General features: G+C 37.1%; 1 protein-coding gene across 2 annotated transcripts in view; it reads right to left on the reverse strand.

Moving 5' to 3' along the window:
* The window catches only part of LOC110058824 (importin-11-like), a 36,182-nt gene extending 13,993 nt beyond the window's left edge, over positions 1 to 22,189 (reverse strand). Inside the window, exons 1-22 of one of the 2 annotated variants that reach the window (XM_089295393.1) lie at positions 22,055 to 22,189; positions 21,174 to 21,274; positions 19,648 to 19,720; positions 18,888 to 18,974; positions 13,471 to 13,584; positions 12,596 to 12,676; positions 11,048 to 11,096; positions 10,590 to 10,648; positions 9,947 to 9,995; positions 9,562 to 9,632; positions 9,254 to 9,353; positions 8,609 to 8,701; positions 7,910 to 7,944; positions 7,105 to 7,188; positions 6,184 to 6,220; positions 5,628 to 5,668; positions 5,410 to 5,500; positions 3,928 to 3,975; positions 3,618 to 3,723; positions 3,037 to 3,166; positions 981 to 1,014; positions 717 to 757 (exon numbers count right to left, since the gene is read on the reverse strand). In XM_089295393.1, coding sequence (XP_089151519.1) covers positions 717 to 757; positions 981 to 1,014; positions 3,037 to 3,166; positions 3,618 to 3,723; positions 3,928 to 3,975; positions 5,410 to 5,500; positions 5,628 to 5,668; positions 6,184 to 6,220; positions 7,105 to 7,188; positions 7,910 to 7,944; positions 8,609 to 8,701; positions 9,254 to 9,353; positions 9,562 to 9,632; positions 9,947 to 9,995; positions 10,590 to 10,648; positions 11,048 to 11,096; positions 12,596 to 12,676; positions 13,471 to 13,584; positions 18,888 to 18,974; positions 19,648 to 19,720; positions 21,174 to 21,274; positions 22,055 to 22,189 — 1,659 coding nt within the window. Of the gene's footprint in view, positions 1 to 716; positions 758 to 980; positions 1,015 to 3,036; positions 3,167 to 3,617; positions 3,724 to 3,927; positions 3,976 to 5,409; positions 5,501 to 5,627; positions 5,669 to 6,183; positions 6,221 to 7,104; positions 7,189 to 7,909; positions 7,945 to 8,608; positions 8,702 to 9,253; positions 9,354 to 9,561; positions 9,633 to 9,946; positions 9,996 to 10,589; positions 10,649 to 11,047; positions 11,097 to 12,595; positions 12,677 to 13,470; positions 13,585 to 14,867; positions 15,320 to 18,887; positions 18,975 to 19,647; positions 19,721 to 21,173; positions 21,275 to 22,054 lie in introns of those variants that run through there. The other variant, XM_089295394.1, reaches the window with a different exon arrangement.
* Positions 22,190 to 22,257: the final 68 nt, after the last annotated feature.

Consider the following 22,257-nt stretch of genomic DNA (forward strand, 5'->3'; position numbering starts at 1 on the left):
ATAATGATCAACAGACTGTAATTTTACATAATTATGTTATATGAGAAGGACAGGACAGGACAGGACAGGACAGGACAGGACAGGACAGGACAGGACAGGACAGGACAGGACAGGACAGGACAGGACAGGACAGGACAAGATAACATAAGATAAGGTAAGAACTTTATTAACGTGTCGAAGTCGCTAGTATACAATGTACACTAATTGGGGACACCTAACTACGATTACTTATCTAATAATTAATAAAACATGAAATACATTTACGTATGTAAGTGTTTTAAAATATATATATAAAACAATGACTGTACCGGTGACTGTACTCTCCTGAATGGGACACTTTTGGAAGTGGATACCCTTATCCCTAGCCCTTTTCGAGAGCCCAGTTACTACTCCTTTATGGAGAAAAGTACCCTAAAAGTCATGTGCCTTGTCCAAAAATAGATGAAACCTAGCCAGTGCCCAAACCTGAACTGCTCAATATGGAGTCCAGCCACAACGTCAGTACATCTCTCACAAAACAGCCCAGGGTATAAGTAATGTGTTACAAAAAGGCTACGTGTACAATATGTGAGAGCATACACACCATCAACGTCATCAACACAGAGACAGATCACCTTGAATTGGAATATGTCTGTCTTTTAGTAAGCATGAATGTCACATTACTCTTCATACCATAACTCCCGTCATCATGTTATAATTACATCAGATGCACTTACCTGAAGGAAATCTTCAAGAACAAAATCAACATCGTCTATAGTTGGGTTCAGTCAAGGAAAATTACAAGAGAAATCAACGTCAGGGTATTCTGTTTGCCCAGCTAAATAATTCCATCACCAGCAACTCTGGTTAATACCTCAACGAACGCTCTTCATGTTTGATAGAAAAAAATCAATTCTATTTGTACAGTGTGAAAACCCACAAGGCTACAGCACCCACCCTTTACAAAATCTAAATAGGACAAGAACAATGAAAAAGGATATCAATCTTGAGTGTATTTGCTGCAGTCAGACGAACCTATGGAGACAAAAGAGATCCAAGTTGTGATGGAAAATAGAAAGTAAAGAAAGTAAAGTAAAGTACGTATGTAAACTTGTTCTCTTCTGTGTTCTAAGCCTAGGCTGCGTTCGTTTGGGCTGATCTGGATCAGGATCAGTGATCCATGGTACATCACAGGAACCCATTTGATGCACCATGATCTGAATGATCTTGCATCACTGATCCTGCTCAGATCAACTTAAAGGAATGCACCCCTAATTTATTTTAGCAATAGGGCTTATAGATGATTACGTCACAATGACATGCTAAAAATTTACCCCGAGACTCATTTATGTGAAATGTTCTCAAACCCTTGTCACCTTCTTGTTATTTTCATGTGGGTTTTCTTTTCACCCGTGCTACTTTCGAAATATGTTCATGACAAAATTTACAATTTGCGCTTTTAAAGTAAACTAGTCTGATGTCAACATGCATCAGCATAACTTTAGGGCTGTGAAGGCGAATTAATCAACATGACACGAGCGTGGGACAAAGAAAAATTCTGAGTTCCCGACAGGAATCGAACCCATGACCTCCCGAACACCGGGCGGGCGCTTTATTCACTGAGCTACGAGAACTCATGGAGAGCAAGGTCATTTAACTGAGTTCATATGTGATAGGTGTCCTGCATACTGCTAGGATCAACGCTATCGAATTCATCGTGAGTAGCGACAACTTCAGGGCTATTGACAAATTAAAAATAACTTTATAGCGGAGCTCCGGCGGCCCTTTGGGCCGCCAAGCGGAGTCCCACACTCATATAGGAAAGAGAAGGAAACCCATGAATTGATTTTCTCACGGTTATCATGGCTAGCAATATTGCTCGTGGGGCGTACGAATGGACGACGACGACGACGACGGAGTCGCGCAAGATGGCGGCCATACCCCAGCTAAAAGGTTGACAAAGACATGCAGCCTTGATTAATTATAGCCTCCTTCTTTGATATTGGACATCCATGTTATGGTCAATTGACACCTGTAAAAACAATGTATCCGCTGACCAGTATCACGTGACCATAACGCGGGCTCAAGTTTTGAGCTCATCGAGGTAACATGTTTTTTGAAGTTGACCGGTTCTATTGGATCGCGGGCTCATGTTAGGTTAAGTTGTTGTAAACGGGACCGGGTTGTTCGGAAGCCGGTTAATGCTAACCCAGGATTAAAAGTTAACAGAAGTATAAATACCTATTGTATACAAATGTTTTGTTTGTGTATTTTGAGATTATTCAAACTCAAAACGGAAGGCCGAACAATATACGAAAAACCTCACTGCGAAGTTACAAAACTAAAATCAAAATTCTTGCTTAACCTGGGTTATCTTAACTGAGATTTGAACAACCCAGCCCGGGAGCTCCGCTTTTAGGCTTGGCTAAATCTATATATTAAATTTTAATCAATTTCTAGGAGATATAGCTTCAGAATATCATTGGATGCAAAAAAATCTTTGTTGAGTGTGGTCATGTCTCAAGAAAGTGTAGTCCTGAGAGGTCCAGAAAGCCTATTGTTGGCATTCATTTGTCAAGTATTGTTTGCTTGACTTGGACCATGGCAGATGACAGATGACTACCAAGATACAGTGTAGGTAATAGCACTTTCGTCTCCTTAATGATATGCTGTAGTCTTACACTACTTGGTCACCTTAAAGAACATTGATTACCATAGTGATAGTCTACCACACCACTAATCTGACTTCTATTTATGGGTCAGATTGGATTGTTTCAGAGAGAAAACGGTCTGGATCGAGTGGAGCATGTGTGGAGTCATGGGAAGAGGCGGGAGAAAACCATGCGCCTTAATCCACCCTACTATCCAATCTTCTCTCCCCAAAACACATAAATAGCGACTGAGTATAAGTCTGCTCGTTCCCAGGATTTCTGGGGAAGAAGAAAGACCCTAGGAAAGAGGTTAGGCACGAGGCTGGTCTGACCTTACTGAAGCCTGAATAACAAAAGGACTGCACAGGATGCAAGCTTGAATTTCTTACTTCACATCATCGCTCACCACTAAATCTTCCAGAGCGTTCATCAGTTTAAGGAGGACTTGATACAACACAGGCCTGGTTTGAGGAGCAAATTTAACATTTATCCACTGTCCAGTCATCCAAATGATGCGGCGATGCAGAACCTTGTACCTTGAAAGTGTAACACAATTACAATAACTATCAAACTTAACATGTTAAAACTCGGAACAAATTTGCTCCTTTGGAATATTTAATATCAAGACACATGGGCATGGCAAGGGAAAGGGTTGTATGTAGCCCCAAAAGAAGTAAAGTTCAAATTTCATTTAGTGACAGAACAAAACAAAAACAAACAATGTAAGGTGGATCTGGTGGTTCTTTCTTTAGAGTGACAAACTCTGCTTAACTAAAAAGCTTTTTCACAGGAGGTCCACTATTAAAATAAAATAAATATATTAAATTAATTAATAAACTAGTACACCAAAGAAAATACAAACTAGTTAAAAAGTAAGTACATAAATTAAAATGATTATTTACAGTTTAAAGTTGAAGTAAAGGGTCTTACTGTACATTACTAAACTCCAGTAAATGTTTAGAACTTGTAGAGGTGATGGACACATACCTTGAGGAAGAGTTGTTTAATTCATGAAGAAGTTGGTTGGTAAACCAGAGATCAAAATCAATCTCATCAAAAAGGTCATATGATGCCAGTCCACAGGCATTATAAACTAAAGAAAATTATAGTAAAAAATATCTTTAATTAAATTACTTAATTTCCCAAGGCAACCTTTTCAGTTGAACATGAAACAAAACATAATGCATTGGTCAATATAAAAGAAATAAACTGTTAGTATCAATATAATATATAAACATACATCATGGTTTTGAATACTTCGGGACGTGAAAATTACATTCTTATCTGGTTTAAATACCTGCATCCTTTTGTAGCAAGACGCTCATATCATCTGATGGTGGGGATCCTTGTGAAATAAAACACAAACACCTCATCACAAACAACACACAATTTCATTTTAAAAACATGAATGTCCAGCAGAAAAGGGCCAATAATTATATTTAGTTTTATACCATCTTAAGAGGAACTGTAAGTGAACACTCTATTTTACAAGAATAAAATTAATTACCATCACATGACAACAAGAACTTTTACAACTTACAATAATTATTATTGCAATAAGGATGACCACCGAAAACTAATGGTACGAAACGTACTGTATAAATACCACATTACTAATCAAGAAAGTTAAGCAAATTGTGAAATCTAAATGATTTTGTCCAGTGATTGTGCCCCATCCATTCCCCTCACAAAAAAGGCATTCCTACCCCCACTATTAGGAAATTTCATATGAATTTGAAACCTCCATCCCCACAGAACTTCAAATGACCTTCCTGGGGTTTTCCATTTTGGCCAATGTACATGTAGATGACAGTTATTCACATATCACGCAGCACTCCAGATTCAGTTGTTCTACCGTCTTCAGAGTAAACACTGCACCACAGTGTAATCTTCAAGGCTCAGTGTGACAAAGTCTTACCTATGCAGTTAGTCTAGTTTTCAAATGCCACTAGTAATTAGTTACTCAGATTTGAACAGGAGAATTGGAGCTCTTAACTAAGTTAAACACAATTTTCACCCATACCAAAATTAACATAAAATTACTAAAAGGACCTCCGCTACCACTTTCATAACATTTTTTGGCGATTTGAGCAAATTCAGACCCTGTAATATAGACAAATAAACTACCACATGCATAAGGGCACCAACCTGACAACGTGTACAATTAACAAATTGACATCAGTTTTTCGTGTGTCTGTCCTGTTATCAATGATGAATTTCGTCATAACATTGTCAAAGTAGCTGTGGATCCACAGACTACTTTGACAATGTTATGACAAAATTCATTGTCAATAACAGGACAGACATATGAAAAACTGATGTCAATTTGTTTTTTACGACAACAGATTGTCAAACTGTCTGCTCTCGCTCATTGGCGCATTGCATAAATGATAAATCCATGTGTCTGTCCACATATTGACGATGAAAATTAGCCAATGAGTGTGCAAGAATTTCTGCAGTTATCGTAAAAGAGGCCATTTCCGAGTTGCCTTTTGCCTCTGTGTCAAACCGAGTCTTTATATGAAACCATCCATATGAGAATGTGTTCTGCCTACAGGTTCATTTTCATGCAAATCAAACTCATTTTCAAATGAAAGGTTTTGCACGAGGCCTCGTTTTGAAACAGAGGTAACTCAGGGTAACTCAGATATGGCTTAGTAGATATGTTTGAGTGATCCTGATTCTAAAGACGGCAAAACAGTTTTCAGGTTATGCAGTATAATGATAAAAATGTACTCAGTCAATACAGTTCTTAAAATAAACAAAACCACTTCTTTACCTTGTACTAATTTAATCATTTCAATGACAACAGGTGTGACAGTGCTGCGGAACTCGCCAAGAAGACTCAAGTATAACACTTCTGTACATGCCTGAAAACAAAATACAGTGAAGCCTGTACTAAGTGGACCCCACAATTATCAAACAGACACCCTCTAATATAAAGCAGCGATTAGCCTTGGCAGGTTTCATAATTGAATTATTAATCAGAGTTCCTACCCTCAGATTGTATCGCCATGATTCACCAGCTTCTTCATTTACTGTCAAGGAAAAGTTCAATTGGCATTCTTCAGGCTTTTGCTATACTTAGCCACTCATCTTTAATAACATTTATTTAGTTCTATGCTTTGACTTAAATTGATGGATACATTCAAAAGCATGTAAATAGTAGGACTGGTCAGAGAATAAGACCTAGCCCAATATAAAGCTACATGTATGTAATGCAAACATCAGCTCAAACTCAGGACTTCACCAAGCCTTGCATGTTTAAGTCCACATGCATGTATGGTATGATGGGTAGAGATAACTCACACAGGAATACACAGTTATTTTATATCCCCAGAAAACTACAGTGTCAGATGAATTGCAAAGAGTTTTTCTGTGGAGCTAATCCATAAGCTTTTCTGCAACTAAATATCAAGAGAGAAGGAGTGACATTTTGAAATCAACGGACAATGATGGTCATTTTTCCAGTTTTGGATTTTTGAAACTTTTAAAAATGGAGTTTGATTCACAAACAACTTGAAAAGTGAGTAATGCAGGGGAAAAAACTTACCAAAACTTTCAGGATCACTGTCCCAGTTCTCTAAATCCTACAGCAACAATGAAATAAAATTCTTAATGCAGACACCACATCTAAACCTCATTTTTTTTTTTAACAATAAACGACTGGCCATCGTAGGTATTAATGGTTCTTGGATCCATCAGTATGAAACTGAGAGCTGTGTTGAAATTACATGTATTCTGTTCGGATTACAGTGTGCTGGTCTGTTTTGTTCTGGTACCTATTAAATACTCAGTGAAACATAGGGAAGTAGCATGAATTTCTCATGGAGTACGCACCAAAGAGAAAGGTAAATCCAAGCATTCTGATTGGATTAGAGTAGACTTTATTTAATCATGATAAAATTCATCAGCTTTAAAAAACAATTTGTGAATAACTAACCTACAGTTAATAACATGTAAAATATTAAGCAAAAAGCTGCCTTCCAAGAATGCTGTGCCTTAAAGTACTTCTGACCAAGGAAGAAATATGTTACCAGTGCCCCTGAACAGGGGCACTGTACCGTGTACCGTGAATAAAATTCATAGTACACTCAACAAGACCACCCAATTCCGACAGGAGAAAAGCAGTACTAAAACTAAATGTTATTTTCAAACTGTGCTTTGTAGAAGTACCTTCTACTCTACAGAATACACCTTATGTTTTCATGGCATCAAAGATAAAACTACATCACCCAACGTTTTTCCAAAATTGCTTGAAAGATTCTGAAGGTGACATGACGTATTTCCAAGAAAAATGTTTAATGTCAAAGCTGTCAATGATGGTGTATGCATCAAAATATTCATTTGGTTAATGCTATATATTTCCTAATGTTTTAACAAGCAACTGATCATTCATACAAAAGAATGAATGAACAAATTAATGAATAAATGAGTTTAAAAAATAACACCAAAAAACAATACTTCACCTTACCTCAGAAGTTAAAGGGAAATATCGTAAAATGAGTTGTCGAATTATTTGTGATAGTACTGTTGGTGTAAAAAAGGCCATCTTAACCTGAGGAAAAAAATTTTACAAAATTTTGGGTACACATATTTATAATTTAAAGTAGCTGGGTGATGACAAAAGCAGTTAAACAGGATCACTAACAATTATTTTACCATTAACCTTTACAGTGTTACTTATTTGAATAAATATATAAACTAAAGGTAATTCGTTTTTTTATTTAGGTTGTTGCCCGGCTACTATAACATATTTACAACATGTTTTTAAAAGTTACTGCAGAGGGCTAATAACTTAAGTCAACCAATCAGATTGATTTATTGCTGGTTCAATATTTTCCAAGTACTTGGACTAGACAGTGTCCTGAATGATCTCCTGTGACAACTCTTGAAAGTTTTTTTTTTTTGGCAGTTTTGTTGCTTACTGTACTAAAAAATTAATTCACATGTAAACAATAGGTTTTCTGCTTCTTCAAGCTTTCTTTACTTTCTTTCTTTAAAAATGTCAGATGTGAGTTAAAACACTATCACTTGGCTTTCAATCAAAATTGTGCACTTGAAGTTTACAAAGTCTTTTAAAACTGCTTTGTTGGATGTTTTCATCCCAATAAAATAACCATTAAATAATATATCTACTGTAAATTATTAGACATTCGCATGGGTGGCATTGCTGTATATTCTGCAATTCTTGTTACATATGATGTTAAATGACATATTAATTATAATGTTATTTAATTATCATATTATCATCTGACGTCAGATTTTGGTCTACAAACCTGGTGTGCCTTGAGGATTGCCTGAGGAGTTGTATCTAAAAAACATTACATTGTGTTGTCTGTGAAAGAATGATTACTTAATTACTTAATTATAAAAATTTTTAAGTGAATTTATCACTTTGGTTGAGAACTTTCAAAACAATATTCAAATTTGATTGTCTATGCATTTTATGAATGGGGATAACAAAGCATCCTTCCAACTCTACTGTGCATGCCTTCCCCTCAGTCTTTCTCCTGCCAATCTCTCCTCACAAATTCCATCCCTCAACCTCCCCTTTCTCTAATTCTCTCACTCATGAGTAAGACCACCTCCCTGCACATCCCTCCAATCAGCATTTATCAATCTGAGTATACAGACTTAACCTATAGAGAAAACTACAAGAAAAAAAAAACACAAAACAAAACAAAAAAAACAAAAAAAAAAACATGAGCAGAATACGAAACCATGTACATGTCCAGCCCCAGGTTGCGTACTTATAGCTATGCTGATGCATGTTGTGTGTTATACAGTAGGGATTCAAGATTCAAGATTCAGTTCATATAAAGACACCTAGTCTGAAATTTCAAGCACTCCTTAATTTGGTTGACACAGTCTACAATGTATTACGTAAGACAGAATTAAGATGAGGTTAAATAGTTTCAAGCACTTTGCAACTGTGCGGGAAGCTTAATAGTCACCATACATCAGAGTCATCCTACCTTTAATTTCTCTTGGGGGTTGGTACATATTACACTTGACAATGATTTTCATCAGTTTACAGCACTGTAATGCAAATTTCTCAAATATATCTTCTGCAAAAGAGTAATAAGCGTTATTATTAAAAGTGATTAAAATAAGCAAAACATGTTTGACAGGAAGTGTTGTGATTTTCTGTGAAGCAAATAATGGTTGTCCAAAAGTGAGAAAGTTCACTGCCCCTACCAGCAGTTTCTACCTTAAGCAGGGCTTGAAAAAAGTGCCGTTCCATTGTCCATGTACATGTAGATTTCCTTTCCAGGCAAGTAACTTTTCATACTCACTTGCCTGATGGGCAAGAGATCAAGCAAGTCATCTGCCAACAGCGAACTAAATCATCAAAAGAGCAAACTAAGACTTGCCCAGGCTAAGCAAAATTTGAGATCTACTTGTCCCAAGGGCAGGCTTGAATTCAAATTTTTTTTTTAGCCCTGTTTAAAGTATTTTTTATACACTACAAACAGTCACTGTATTTCTTTTTATATGCTCATCATTTTGTCATCCATTTATCCCCAAACAATTTCTTCTGGACCAGTTTTTAAAACAAAATTAAAGATACTCTTATTGTTTCATTGTGAAAGCTGTCAGTCCCTTTTCTTGAAACTCACCTTGTCCTTGACTTGTAAATAAATAATTATAGCACAGTTCAAAAGATGGCTGCATGAGAGGTGAAAATGAGAGAGGATGGTGTTCTTGAGTGTCTATCAACTGAAAGAAAATGTATCAATAATTATTACTCTGTTTATTTAAAAAAAACATGACTAGAAAGGAGTTATAATGTGCTTATTACATGTAAAGAGGATGCCTATTAGGAGGGTGCTAAACTGAGTCATTTAACATTTATACAATCATTTAATTATAATTCTATTCTTAAAATGAATGGGATATTGAAAATGAAAAAAAAAACACCACTTACAACTTTTGTCAACAATATTACATATTTTTCCAGTTTTTCTTGTAAATCATGATTTCCTGTTTCTGCTTTTCCTGTTGTGATAAACAACACATGGTGATTACAATCTTTATGATGTTCTTGTCTCACTTCCTTTCTAGGTAGTTGCCTAGTTTCTTATCTTGTCCAGATGATCAGATGTCAGTCTGTGGATCAGAAACTACACAAAATAAAATGTGTAGATCTATATGGTTAAATATGCACTCATTATATAGTGCAAAATAAGCATAAGATTAAGCTTAACATGCATGTCGAGTTTGCTGAATTGAAGAATCTGTAGAAAGCCAGCACTGATCCCAGATTATTAAGTAGATAGATACAGCATAACCACATACAAAAAAGTACATACTATACTGTAACAGTATTTTAATTTTTTCAAACACTGCTTGAAGGAGACACTGTGGAGAACAAAAATAATGCATCATATGATTACATCAAACATGAAAACAAAATGCAAACAAACAAATTTTACATTTAAGATAGACATGAAACCGATACTGGAAGAATGAATAATCAAGCTGAAATGATCTAGGGTTGAGATCTAGGATGCATGTACGTCTTGTACATGGGGAGCCCCCTTTATTTTTGCTGGAAGATATCAGGGGTTTCACCGAGGGCTGAGAACTGGGCAAATTAATCGGCTGTGAAAATGATTTTGTCCACCCGATTTGACTATCTAGAGGAAAGTCCTTCTTACAAGGAAAATCTGTTGGTTCTAAGAGTTTTTCCCACCTGTGAAAACCAGTTGCCCCCCTGGTAAAAATGTTAATGAAACCCCTTAGATATAAGGCCCAAAGGATCAAAATCCTGCTGCCCCTTGTTTTTCTATGGAGCAAGAAAAAAATTCACATCCACACCAACACTCTGCTATATCCTTATAGGTAATGAAATGTCTACCTTTATCAACACAGATGGTATGTTGTACGTGTATACTGACACCAATCTGAATTTTATGTACAGAAGCTGATCAATCACATAAAGTTGTTCTATACCATTGCTTGTGATGTTTCTTCAAATTCCTGAAGTCCGTAAATGATTAACTTCCTCAAAACTACAACAAAAGGAAAAGAAACAACTCTAGTTCCAAGTGTTTTACACATCCAATACAAGCAATACACTACTAACATTGACCAAGTAACAATACATAGTGTTAAAAGCATTGACCCCTGAACAAAGAAAATACAATCGTCATTCCCTTGTGTACTGGTGTACACGAGGACGTAACCATAATCTTGGTCAACATTTCAAACTCTGTGTCTGAAGCTGTACACATGCTGTGTAGACATTTTTGACACAGTTCAAGAAATGGAAAGTCTTAATTGCCAAAATGCAGGACTGATGAAGTCACACTCAACCATGATCATCATGTAACAGGTCTTCAGAAGAAGTTGAAAGCTTGTGAAATCCAAAAAATTCAATCTCCACCTTCAAACAGGCAAAGTGCGAGTACCTTTTAGTGTTAATGTGCTGAGCTCCAGTGAAGTCAGAAGTCTCATGTCCTTTAAAATAACAAGCGGATTTTATTTAGCAGCAGATTCCTCTAAACTTTCTACCCACAAATTGCGCAGGTCCAGAAAATATCCATACTCCCCCACAGAAGAGATTGGAATTTCCTGGGGGGTAGAGTTTCTTAGAAAAAATGCTTTCAGTGGGGGAGGTATGGACATTTTCTGTAACTACACATTGCAACTTAGTAAGCAAATGCACTGTGCTTGTTTACAATGCACTATTTAGAAATAATAAAAATTAATTCTTAACAGCTTTTGAGAAAAGACAGTCATTGTCCTAACACAAAAGATTACCACTGACAATGATTCCCTTTAATTAGCACCACCTTCCTGAAAGTGTCCCCTTTTGAATAAGCAATCCCTACTAAGAGCCACTTTTTTCAACATATAAGCACCCCTATTCTAAGGGTCCCTTTCCAATAAGCCCCCAAAGAAAAAGTAACATTGATGACACTGACATAGATAGACTGATTATAGACAAATGATTTATGAAGTCTGCTATCTGGCTGAAAGTAGTATTGAACAATAATGACTCCAGGATCCATATTCGCAGTCATCTGGTTGTCTGAGATGACTAAAAATAGTATGGACGACCAAAACAATAGGAAAAGTTGTCCGCTGAAGGAGTTTGGTTTGACTTTCCCAAAAATAAAACATTTCTTAAATTTTCTTATGGGTTCCCTGCATTCTAACCACTTGTTATCCATTTGGAACTTTTAGAGTTTAACAGAGAACGATTTGCAGCTTTCTTTCGCAATAAGAATCATCATTTTGCTGCGCCATCACAGATGATGCGGTATTTTCCAATTTTCATTTCAACCCCTGATGCTCTGCACTGCATCTGCATCCATGGAAACATGTAGCACAATCACATCAGCTGTTTTGATGAGGATGTGATGTTTAGTAATGTTGACACTTTGGAAAAACAATCCAAGCATTCCTTTCAGCCTCATGGCAGTCAAAGAGGCCTTGGTTTTCATTTGTACCTGGACGTTCTGTGTCTGCCAACTCCACAACATCAACTGCCACAACTACTGACATGATGTTCTGTGAGACTGGTCACGTGAAAATACTAAAAAAGTAAACTTTCTATTTACATGTTGTTCAATTGCAATTTTTCCCTATTGAACAGGCAAGCCAAATATTGCCAGGGCAAGTATGTCATCTGGCATACTTGCCCAGCTGGCGACTTGGAGAAAAGACCAATATGGATTCCTGAATGACTATCAGAGCCCCTGCTGGGTTAAAGAATCTGTTGTCAGTATCTAATTAGTAAGAGCATAATTGCACATATCACATTCAAACGTAGATGTTTAAAAAGAACTGTTTAAAAAGAACTATCTCTTATAACACCCCCTCTACAATACATGTAAGTACCTCCTCCCATCCACTCCCCATTTAGGGACTTTAGGCTTCAAGAGGAAAATTAAACCTTTGGGTGCTAAATCAAATAAATCATTATCATGGTAAGTCCCATAAATATACAGTACCTTCACTTGATATAACTCAAGAAGGGAAGCTGTGGTGCTCTGCCATAGTTGAAGAATAAAACCAAATATATCAGAAGTTATCTGAAAAGAAAAAAAGGTAAATTCATATATAACTTCAATCTATGTAAAATGTTGGCTAGCAAATAACCAAAGTTAATCCCTAATGGGAGGTCAGGAGGAACAGGATGTCAACATTAATCTACTGACAGAAAATAGCAATTCAATGATTTCCAGTCCATACTGCGCAGTCTCAGCACCCTGCTGTTTGTGTGCCTCACTTGATGGAATGCAAATCGATGTTATTTGTTACGAACCGCACACCTTATCTTTGAGCCCTTTCAAATTCTTTTTCCAATAGCTTCATTGATCTTTACAGCTGCAAAGTTGTTTTATCAAGCGATATGAGAAAGAATGAAGCATAAAGCTTTGCATCCATAATGACAGTTGACATGAAACTTTGAATTCACCCCATATAAGAAGTTGTGAAGAATTACATTTTGTGATGTCTTACATGAAACAAAAAAAAACATATTAAACAAACCCTCGAGAGTGTGCGGTATGGACTGGAAATCATCTTTAGCACCTGACAATTTGTATTCCTATCTCATGGAATACACTGGACCTCTCTGTACCATTGGTCAAATTATAATCTTATGTTGAGTATTGTTTTGCAAACAGACAGTCAAACACAAACTAAGGTTCAGTGTCACCTAATGGCTTTCTGGCTGAACATTTTTACTTATCGGTAAAACATTATTAAGCTTGGTGCTAAATTTGTCCTTTTTGACTGGTCAGGAATAGTTCTTTTGTGGGAAGAAAATTTAACAAGTTCTCTTGTTTTTGTATTAACAAGCCATGCTGTGTACTGCCAGTACCTGTCTAAATAATTGTCTATCAGGGATTAACCTCTTGGATGCCAACATCTTAATAACATGATTTAACACCAGTAAACTTCGCTGTTGATGTAGGGTTTCTTTGCTTTGGACCGCCTAAATTAGAAGCAGAGAACACAAAAGTAAAAGTACTGAAAACTTATAACTCACATAAGGATCCACCACCAAAATGCAAAACTGTGAGCAGACATTGTCAGTTAGTTAGGGTGTCAGAATTGAAAAATGTACATATATACAGCCAAGGAAAGACTGTGATCACATTGCTGAGAAGATGAACAGGACGTAACGTGAAAAGTGGGACAACATTTCTCATATTACAGCTGTACATGTTAACAATTTAACCATTGGAATTCAAATTTCTAGGAGCAGTTTTACCACTCCAAAGGTTTTGAATGATAGTACCAGGGTTTGATTGTAACAGATAAACTAAAAGATACATGTAGAGCAAGATTAAAGGGTAAAATCAATCCACATCCTTCAGAAGAGATAGAAAATCTTTATGCTTGATTGATTTTTATTCTGTGGGTGACCTGAATACACTTGTAAGTACTGTTAGTACTAATTGAATATCTAATATCATTGCTTTTTTAAATTGATCATTAAAGTGCCATTGAAACGAAACTTTCGTACTCTCTTTTATTATCGCAATCTATAGTTTCAAATGTGCTTAAAGTAATGGTGAACTTTATTTCTGTCAAATCCTTACGGAAAGTGCTTTTTAACCGCGCGGCCATGGGCCGAGCGCGGTTCATGTTCTACCCTTGGTTTATTTTTTTTTATTTTTTTTTTTGTCGGAGACCAGACGCAGATCTCCACTCGGCCAACTTTGAATTACGCAATCTGTAATGTTTACTCGCCAAACCTTGTTTCTTCAGGGTCAACAGAAATCTCAGATTACAAAATCACGCCGAACCTACACGTTGCAAAAAATCTCTTCAAAACCCTGACATCGAAGCGATATATCACTTTAGCGTTAATAGCTACCACACATTGGCAGAAGGTAAATCTACTCCTTAAAAATCCAGCTTTATCGTGTTAAAATTTCAGCGAAATCGAACAAAACCAAAATTAATTAGAATTTTTTTGTGACCTCACTCCCCAGACTTGACCTAACAAAAGGAGCAATGGTCGCCCATAGCAACTGAAAAACACCAACATAACAAAGCCGACGTTTCGGCCAAAAAACTCCAGAATTATTGCCTGAGAGCTTAAACTTGGATGGGAACATCTTTTTCGAACTTCTTTCAACTCATTTAGACGAAAGAATGGCCTCGGCGGGCTACAAAAATGACCAAGAGAAAAAACAGAACAAGACAGCAGAACAAACCGATAATATTTCACCGCGTGGCTTTCAGCACGAAAACGAAAATACAGCTTACTTGTGGATAAATTGAGCCTTAGAAGCCACCAACTGGTCCCATATTACTTTCTGTATCCTCACAAATGTCCTGACTTCCATCTCCGAAAGATTTTGCCCCAATTTTGAGCAAATAAACATTTCGCCGACAGCGACCACCATTATGGTGGCTTGCATGCTAAATTAGCTAACTTGACAAAATTCTCCCAAGGGGGGAGGATGTGAGGAAAAGAGCTGAAAAATGGCCTGTAATTGGCTAATGATGAGATCTTCCCACTGTCCAAATTTGGTGAGAATCGAAAGTAACACCAATTTTCTGTCACATTTTCAATCTGTAGCCACTGGAGTGACCAAAATCGATACATTGGTCGGGATAGAGTTTCATTATTAAATTACATGACTTGTGTGACTACTTTGCTAGCCCTTTACTCGTGGAAAACACCAATCAAATGTAATCATGTCTTTAAAGAAAGAAAGCTGTTGTTAATAGTGTTATTATCGTGTGGCTCATATTGTTCATGACCATACATATCCTGAAGAAAGTTCTAGATTAGGACCATTACGTCATTGGAGATTTGTCAACGCCTACCACTGATGGTGCAATAATACAGTTTGTGTTGATCAAGTGATGTGATGTCTACAGTAAGAAAAGAATCATCACTGACTGCTTTGAAATGTGCACTACATTCCGACGGTAGTGCTAAGCAAACAGTTAAATTTTAAAAGCGCGGTTATAAGATCTAAAAGATCTTCTTGTTTCAGCTGTTGAAAGCATGACTGTGTCCGGGCTCTGGAGCCGATTTTAAGGACCTTGTGACGTCACTGGTTGTATTCATGCAAGAAGCGCTATAGATTCTCTCTTGTTTTCACTTGATTTATTCAAGTTTATTCTTCATATTGTCGATACCTAATAGTTTTCTACCTTGTAATTTCTGTCCAGCCTTGACAGGAAATACACATCATAAACATTGGAGGGTGCCAAAGAGTATAGATTCACCAAAATAAATGCTACAGATTAGAACAGCTCAGTATACTTTTCGAACATCTTGAGTACTCGATTGGAGATTTCGAAGATGAGTGTGGTAACTTTTATATCACGTCCTGAAGCGTAAACACGATATTTCGTCGTCCGTTTTCAGCCTGGTTCTGAAATTTGGATTCTCACGTTTATCTAAGGTCTATTAACAAGGTTTGAATATACCCTCGGCAACTTTACTGCATTAACAGCTGTAAGCGCATCAGCCATCCGCACAATCACAAAGTTATTAACGGTCCACAAGCTTTGAGTCAAGTACTTCTTTGCACACACAGGGCATCTTTTTATGATACTAATAAGTGAGAGATCTTGTGGTAGACAAAATGTATCTGTGGAAATTGTGATCCGCAGCAGGGTTTGCTTTATCGCCGCATATGTATCAGTGTAAACAAAGCGGGAATTTCACCTCTCTTTTACACGTATCTCCCAGTTGCAATATTTCATGGCCGATAGATTACTTTGAGTTCTTTAGCGCATACTTATGTCTATGATCTTCATTTAATAGTATCCAAGTTCAAAACAATTCGTTAAAATGTCACTAGTTTACACTCCTTTCGAAGGTTTATTAAACAGAATTTGAACTAATTTGCATATATTACCTTTCGCCGCAGACATTGTCACGCTTTCTCTCGTTTCCTGAAAACATACCTGTAGGGTCATGGCAGCTTAGTTTACCTTTATAGTTTAAATTGGCTCCCTCATATAAAAGAGGAGGGTTTCTTAAATTGTTGCTGCTGTGATAACTTGTAGGATGTAGCAGATACAACTGGACTAAAGGTCACTGTGGCACAATCTCGTCCGCTGTGAAACTCACAAAGCGTCTGGTTTTCTCGAAGCAAAGCGACTCGAAAACTCGAAGCGTTGTTGCTGCGATTCGTGCAGCAGCAGTCTGGATAATATTTTTAAAAGCCGCTTTCTCTTGTTTTTATGTCTTTTTTACTTTCTGAGTGTAGATATTGTTTAATTGAGTGCTGGCCATTTCACCAAGAGTCCCGATCATTTTGCGATCTAACAACTCCCAATCGTTTGCTTGCTTACATAAAACATCCTGCAAATATCCAATTAAATAGACTGGAAAGCCCCAGGATCGACTCTCGACCTCTTCATGTCTAAGGCTACTGTTATTATCTGCTTTACAGCTCTGAGATGTCCTTAAGGTTACAGTATACCTTCAGATCGGCAATTTTCTTCAAATTTGGAGTTTTGGTTCAAACTAATGGTCGAAGAGTAATCTCTAATTTCTGAAAACAAAATTGAAAAAAACCTAATATTGGAGGAGAAATGGATGTTTTACGTTATGGCCGGAAGTAAAAGTTCCCTCTTGATTGACAGCCCTGTAACGTGTATGCAATCAACCGAGACTACTTTTGCGGGAATATTACCGATATGGATACCACGAATTGGCTGGCTACTCAGTTAATCAGCATTGTTAATCCAAGCATTTTTCATATTAGATGTAGTTCTATTAAGTTATAAGTAAACATGGACCACGGAAAACTCCGTTTACCAGTTCAAAAAAGCGAAGAATGAATGAAAATACATCAATGAGTGAAGAAGCGAAAATTGGCCTCGTGGATGAAGCTTCGGACGTATCAAGCGGGCAAAAATATCGAGTCAAGAGAAGAGAAAGGTTGTGTAAAATTTGGGAACTTGACAACGATAACAGCGATGTTTACAGTGACTCTTTTGTTGAGTTCGATACCGATGAATCGTCCAACTCATTGAGATCCATTGGAATATTATCCATGCACATTTGCTCTGCCGCACTTTCTTTTGTTTGTTCTCATCACCCAGCTACTCTAGTGTTCGTATCCTTTTTCGTCTTCCCCATTTTGCCAAACCAGCTTCAAGAAAAACCCAGCTGCAGAAAAATTATCTCTCCGCCTTGAGCGCATTGCGAAACGCAAGGTTTTTTTGCAGATTCACGCGTAAATTTCATCGCGAGTTAATGGTAGTAAATTTTCCAAGCGCTGATTGGCTCAGTGATCTGAGAACCCAGTTGAAGGCGTTTGTGGGCGGAGTTTGTTTGCGAAGCAAGATATTTTTCTTAGCGCTGTTTTCTCGGATAAATTTTTTCGCTTGAAGCAGACACTTTAAAGAGTTACAACTCAAACGGAATTTGTTTGTTTGCCCTCAAATTTGGACAGTAGCTAGATTAACATATAAAAAACAGAAATGTGTCTGCGAATTGTTTATTTCGAAATATTTTTTCTCTGAGAGCGATTTTTGTACGATCACTTCACATTTTTTAAATCCTATTTCGAAAATGTTCTGTAACTTTTTACTACAATTGAATATGGAAAAACGCAGACACGCTTTTTTAGCGCTTTTTGTCCTGAAACCAAGGAAAAAAATAAATTGGCGAAAAACAAAATTCGCTTTGACTTGTAGCTTCCAAAAGGTGATTAGGACGCTTGCATTTAGTGGCCGTGAAAAAATTGGCAATTCATTTTATTTCAAAATTTTTGGTATGGTTTGATAGCCAGCTCTATAAGCTTTAATTTGATAGGGGGGCTTAGGTATCTACAGCTTAAACCGGACGCGCTACATCGCTTGGACGCGAGACACCCCTGAAGGTATACGGTAACCTTAAGATGTTTTTTGGGGGGCTTCGAACAGTAATCTATTCTCCCATAATCACTCTAAATTTTCAGTGCGGCATGAGAGTAATACAACTAGTGATGTCACTAAGCTGTTTTGGCCACGCCAAAATGGCCGCCTATTTTTGGGCTTAACCAGCCAACTTCGAACGGCTGAAGAAGCAGTTTTCGCTTAACGTATGCGAAAAAAAGTTTGCAGTGTTTTCAAGTAAGGTTGAAACTTTATTACTAAGCAAAAATCTCACGCACAAAAATTTCGTTTCAGTGGCACTTTAAGCCATTCAATGTTTGATAAATTCTGGACAAAATCTTCTTACAGTAAAGGCCTTGTCCCCAAGAGGGAATGGGCTGGCCTGTGAATTTCCACTGTAAATTAAACCTTACTTTCAGCTGCATGTACACAAACCTGTAGTACAGCTGGAAACAGCTCAGGCCAATCTCTTATTCCGACTCGGGCTACTTTAGAAATTAAAACAGCAACCTGAGTTGCAACCTGGGAGACAAAGAAAGACAATAAACATAAATGCATCCCACTATTTGCTTAAGATACATGATGTGATTTACATGTAGATGCAATAAATTGTCCCTGTTTATGTGATACTTATCAGTTTATGTAATAAATACGATAATTTTAAGATGATATTTCTAAAGGCTATTTAAAGCAATTTATCTAGAGCTGACCTGTCCAGTAAATTCATTGTGTATAATTCAAACAGTTACAGTTTAGTTAATGCACTTTTTGTAAGTTTTTCATTATGTATTTAAAGGAACATCAATTGGCAAAAGACAATAAAGTAATGAATCTGTTTTACTTTGTTTAATCCTTCTGTTTAAATTATTACCTTCAGTGTGTTTCAAATATTACACTACTGGGTTCAAAAGGTAAATGATTGCCAACATCAGTGTTAAAATTTAGCCTCATTAAGATAAAGCTGAACACGAATTAGTACAGAAAAGGTATCATGTTATGTACAAATTTGACCACAAACATTTCAGGTTTTTATTTAGTTTTTTAGAGTTCTGTTAAGCCAATCACTTAGCATGGTAATGAACAACCAATGAAAGCAAAATAATGCAAATGATTTTTAACAGACAAATGGAAATTGTTCTAATGATGACACAGAGTAACTAAAAATAAATTCAGTTATTGTAAAGAACAAATGTACCTGACTAACTGGTTCATGAAATGATGTGATAAGATTCTGTTTCATAAAAGTTTTTTCCTCCTCTGAAATAGCACTGAAAATCAATCCAACAAAAACATTCAAGACAAATAGATATTTTTAATTAATTAAATTTAATTTATATCTTTAATTAATTTAATTTTTAATAGTTCTACCTTATTCCAAAAAGCCCTTTTGGGACGAATAAAGTACGTATCTATGTATATTTGGAACAACCTTGACATACATGTACTACAACCAGTCAGAAGAAAGTCTAGATTCTGGACATTTTATAAATGACTTAGTAATAAGTAAAAGTATCATCTGGACTGAATTGATATCAGAAAGGTTCTGAATGTACATGTACAAAATATGGTAATACTGTATAGTCGCCATAGTAAGTGTGTAACTCTAAACTGCAAGCAGGCTCGCGTTTGGGGTTTGAGGAGCAAATATGTGAGATTGCTTAGCTTGCCAACTCACTCTTCATCACTCACACTTGTGACTCAAACATGAGTATGCTTGCAATCAGTAGCATACTCTTTTGTAGTCCACGGAAATAATTGGTGTGGATTGTGCACATGTATTTTTATTAACCTTAGCACACTTTCGTGTCAAAATAAATTATCAAAAGGGGCTGAGTACATGATGTTGGGGGGGGGGGAGAATGGTGACCGGATGGGGGGGGGGTGGGTGTGCATAATACTCTTTGAAATTCCAAAGAAGTGGAGGAGTTACTTTAAACTTCAATGGGAGGTTTCTGTAGTTCGATCATGGACATTTTCTGGAACTACACTTGTGATCTTAGACTGTCACTCTGGAGAGTGTCCCATAATTATTCAAAATTATTCAAAATGGTTAATTACCACATCAAGTTTGCTTTATATGATCATTACATTATAGCAGTGCTCCAGCAGCCCGAAGGGTTACCAAGCGGAAGACCATAACTATAGGAACAGAACCACATGCATGCATAGACTGAAAAACCATAGAAAACCATGCAACTCTTTTTTCATGGTCAACATGGCTAACAGCATGGATCACGGGCACGTACGCCCTATGACAATGACAATGAAAATGATGATGATGTCATGCAACAAGGCAGCCTTACTCCGGCCTATAGGTCAATTACAGCATGCAGCATTGGTTCACAATGTACATCTTTAATATTCAACATCCATGTTATGGTCAGCTGACACCTGTCAGTACAAGGTATCGGCTGACTTCATGGGCTCAGGTCTAGAGCTCATTGAGGTCACATGTTTTCTTGAAGTTGACCACTGTCCAGGTACTGATTTTCGATTGGATGACAGGCTCAAGCCTGGTTAACTTATTGTAATGAAGAGCTCTGCTTTTAGGCTTGGCTAAATCTAAGACTTGAAAACAAAGATAATGGAAAGATCTACACGTACAGCACTGCTTTTGAAATCCAAATAGCTTTTACTCCTAGCTAGGTTCACCTAGTCCCTCAACCAAAAGACCTTCAGAATAATCTTCTGTTAAATATAACTTCAAGCAGTGGCACTTACTTAGGGGCTGATTTTCTCCAGTAGCGTTCCACTCCATTCTTGATATACAAAATTGCCATCCAGCGAATGTTCACATCAACTGCCTCATTTTTAAAAAATACCTGTAAGAAAAAGAGAAAGAGAATGTACATGTACAATGTACAAATTATTGTTCAATAGATTAAGTCCAGTTTTCCCACCAATGATACAAAGCCACAAATTTTGAACCCCTAAAAGATCTATTCCAGGAGGGACTCCCATATGAAAAGGTCATGGATGCTCTTCAGAAAATTTGAATTTGGGCATGGCTCTGGCTTAATTTGACCCCTAAAAGATACCACTTGAAATGGAATGGGCCCGATTACCAGCCGCTGTTAAGCAAATTAGCCTGCGCTACTGGACCAGACTTGAGAGACCTACAGAAATTGAGCCTAAAATGGAAATAAGAGCCTTTTTTATGTTAATTTCTTGGAGTGCACCCTAAAAAGATACTTTGACAACTAAAAATAGTGGTTTTCATCATGAACACCCCTAGCGAGACCAAAATCCTTGACTTTATACCCCTAAGCGATATAAGCTCACACCCCTTTTGATATGGGCATCCCCCCGGATCCATCATCGTTCATATTCCTCATATGGCAAACCCTATGGTGGAATTCTCCAGGTCCCAACTCCTCACCCCTCACCCCTCCGTCTTATCCCTCTGGTCCCTAGGGAAAGGGGATCGGTAACAGTAACTTTTTTTCTTCGCTCTTGGCTATCTGGTTGCAATTAGAAGCTCCTAAACTGGGCTTTTCAGAACTTAATATGAACGATTACCCTTGTCTTTCAAAGTAATAAAAGAAAAAAACGCCACTAATTGTCATATAAAATTACTAAGCAAGCTTAAGTTGCAACCTTACCATGAGAAGGCTGTAGAAACCTGGTTCGGTCTCCCACGCCTTGAGCTTTCCCTCGGCTTCCTTTATGAGCGAAGGATCTTGGCTGCACGCATGACTCAAAGCTAGTAACACTGCATCTCTCCAAGTTTCATTCATGCCGTTTACTTTCTTTTTTTTTCTGTTTTTCTTTGCGCGAATGACTAGTGAAAATTACTATACTTTCC

This window comes from Orbicella faveolata, unplaced genomic scaffold (genome assembly GCF_042242905.1).
Source record: "Orbicella faveolata isolate gen_17 unplaced genomic scaffold, um_ofav_v1 contig_26, whole genome shotgun sequence".
Classification (NCBI taxonomy): domain Eukaryota; kingdom Metazoa; phylum Cnidaria; class Anthozoa; order Scleractinia; family Merulinidae; genus Orbicella; species Orbicella faveolata.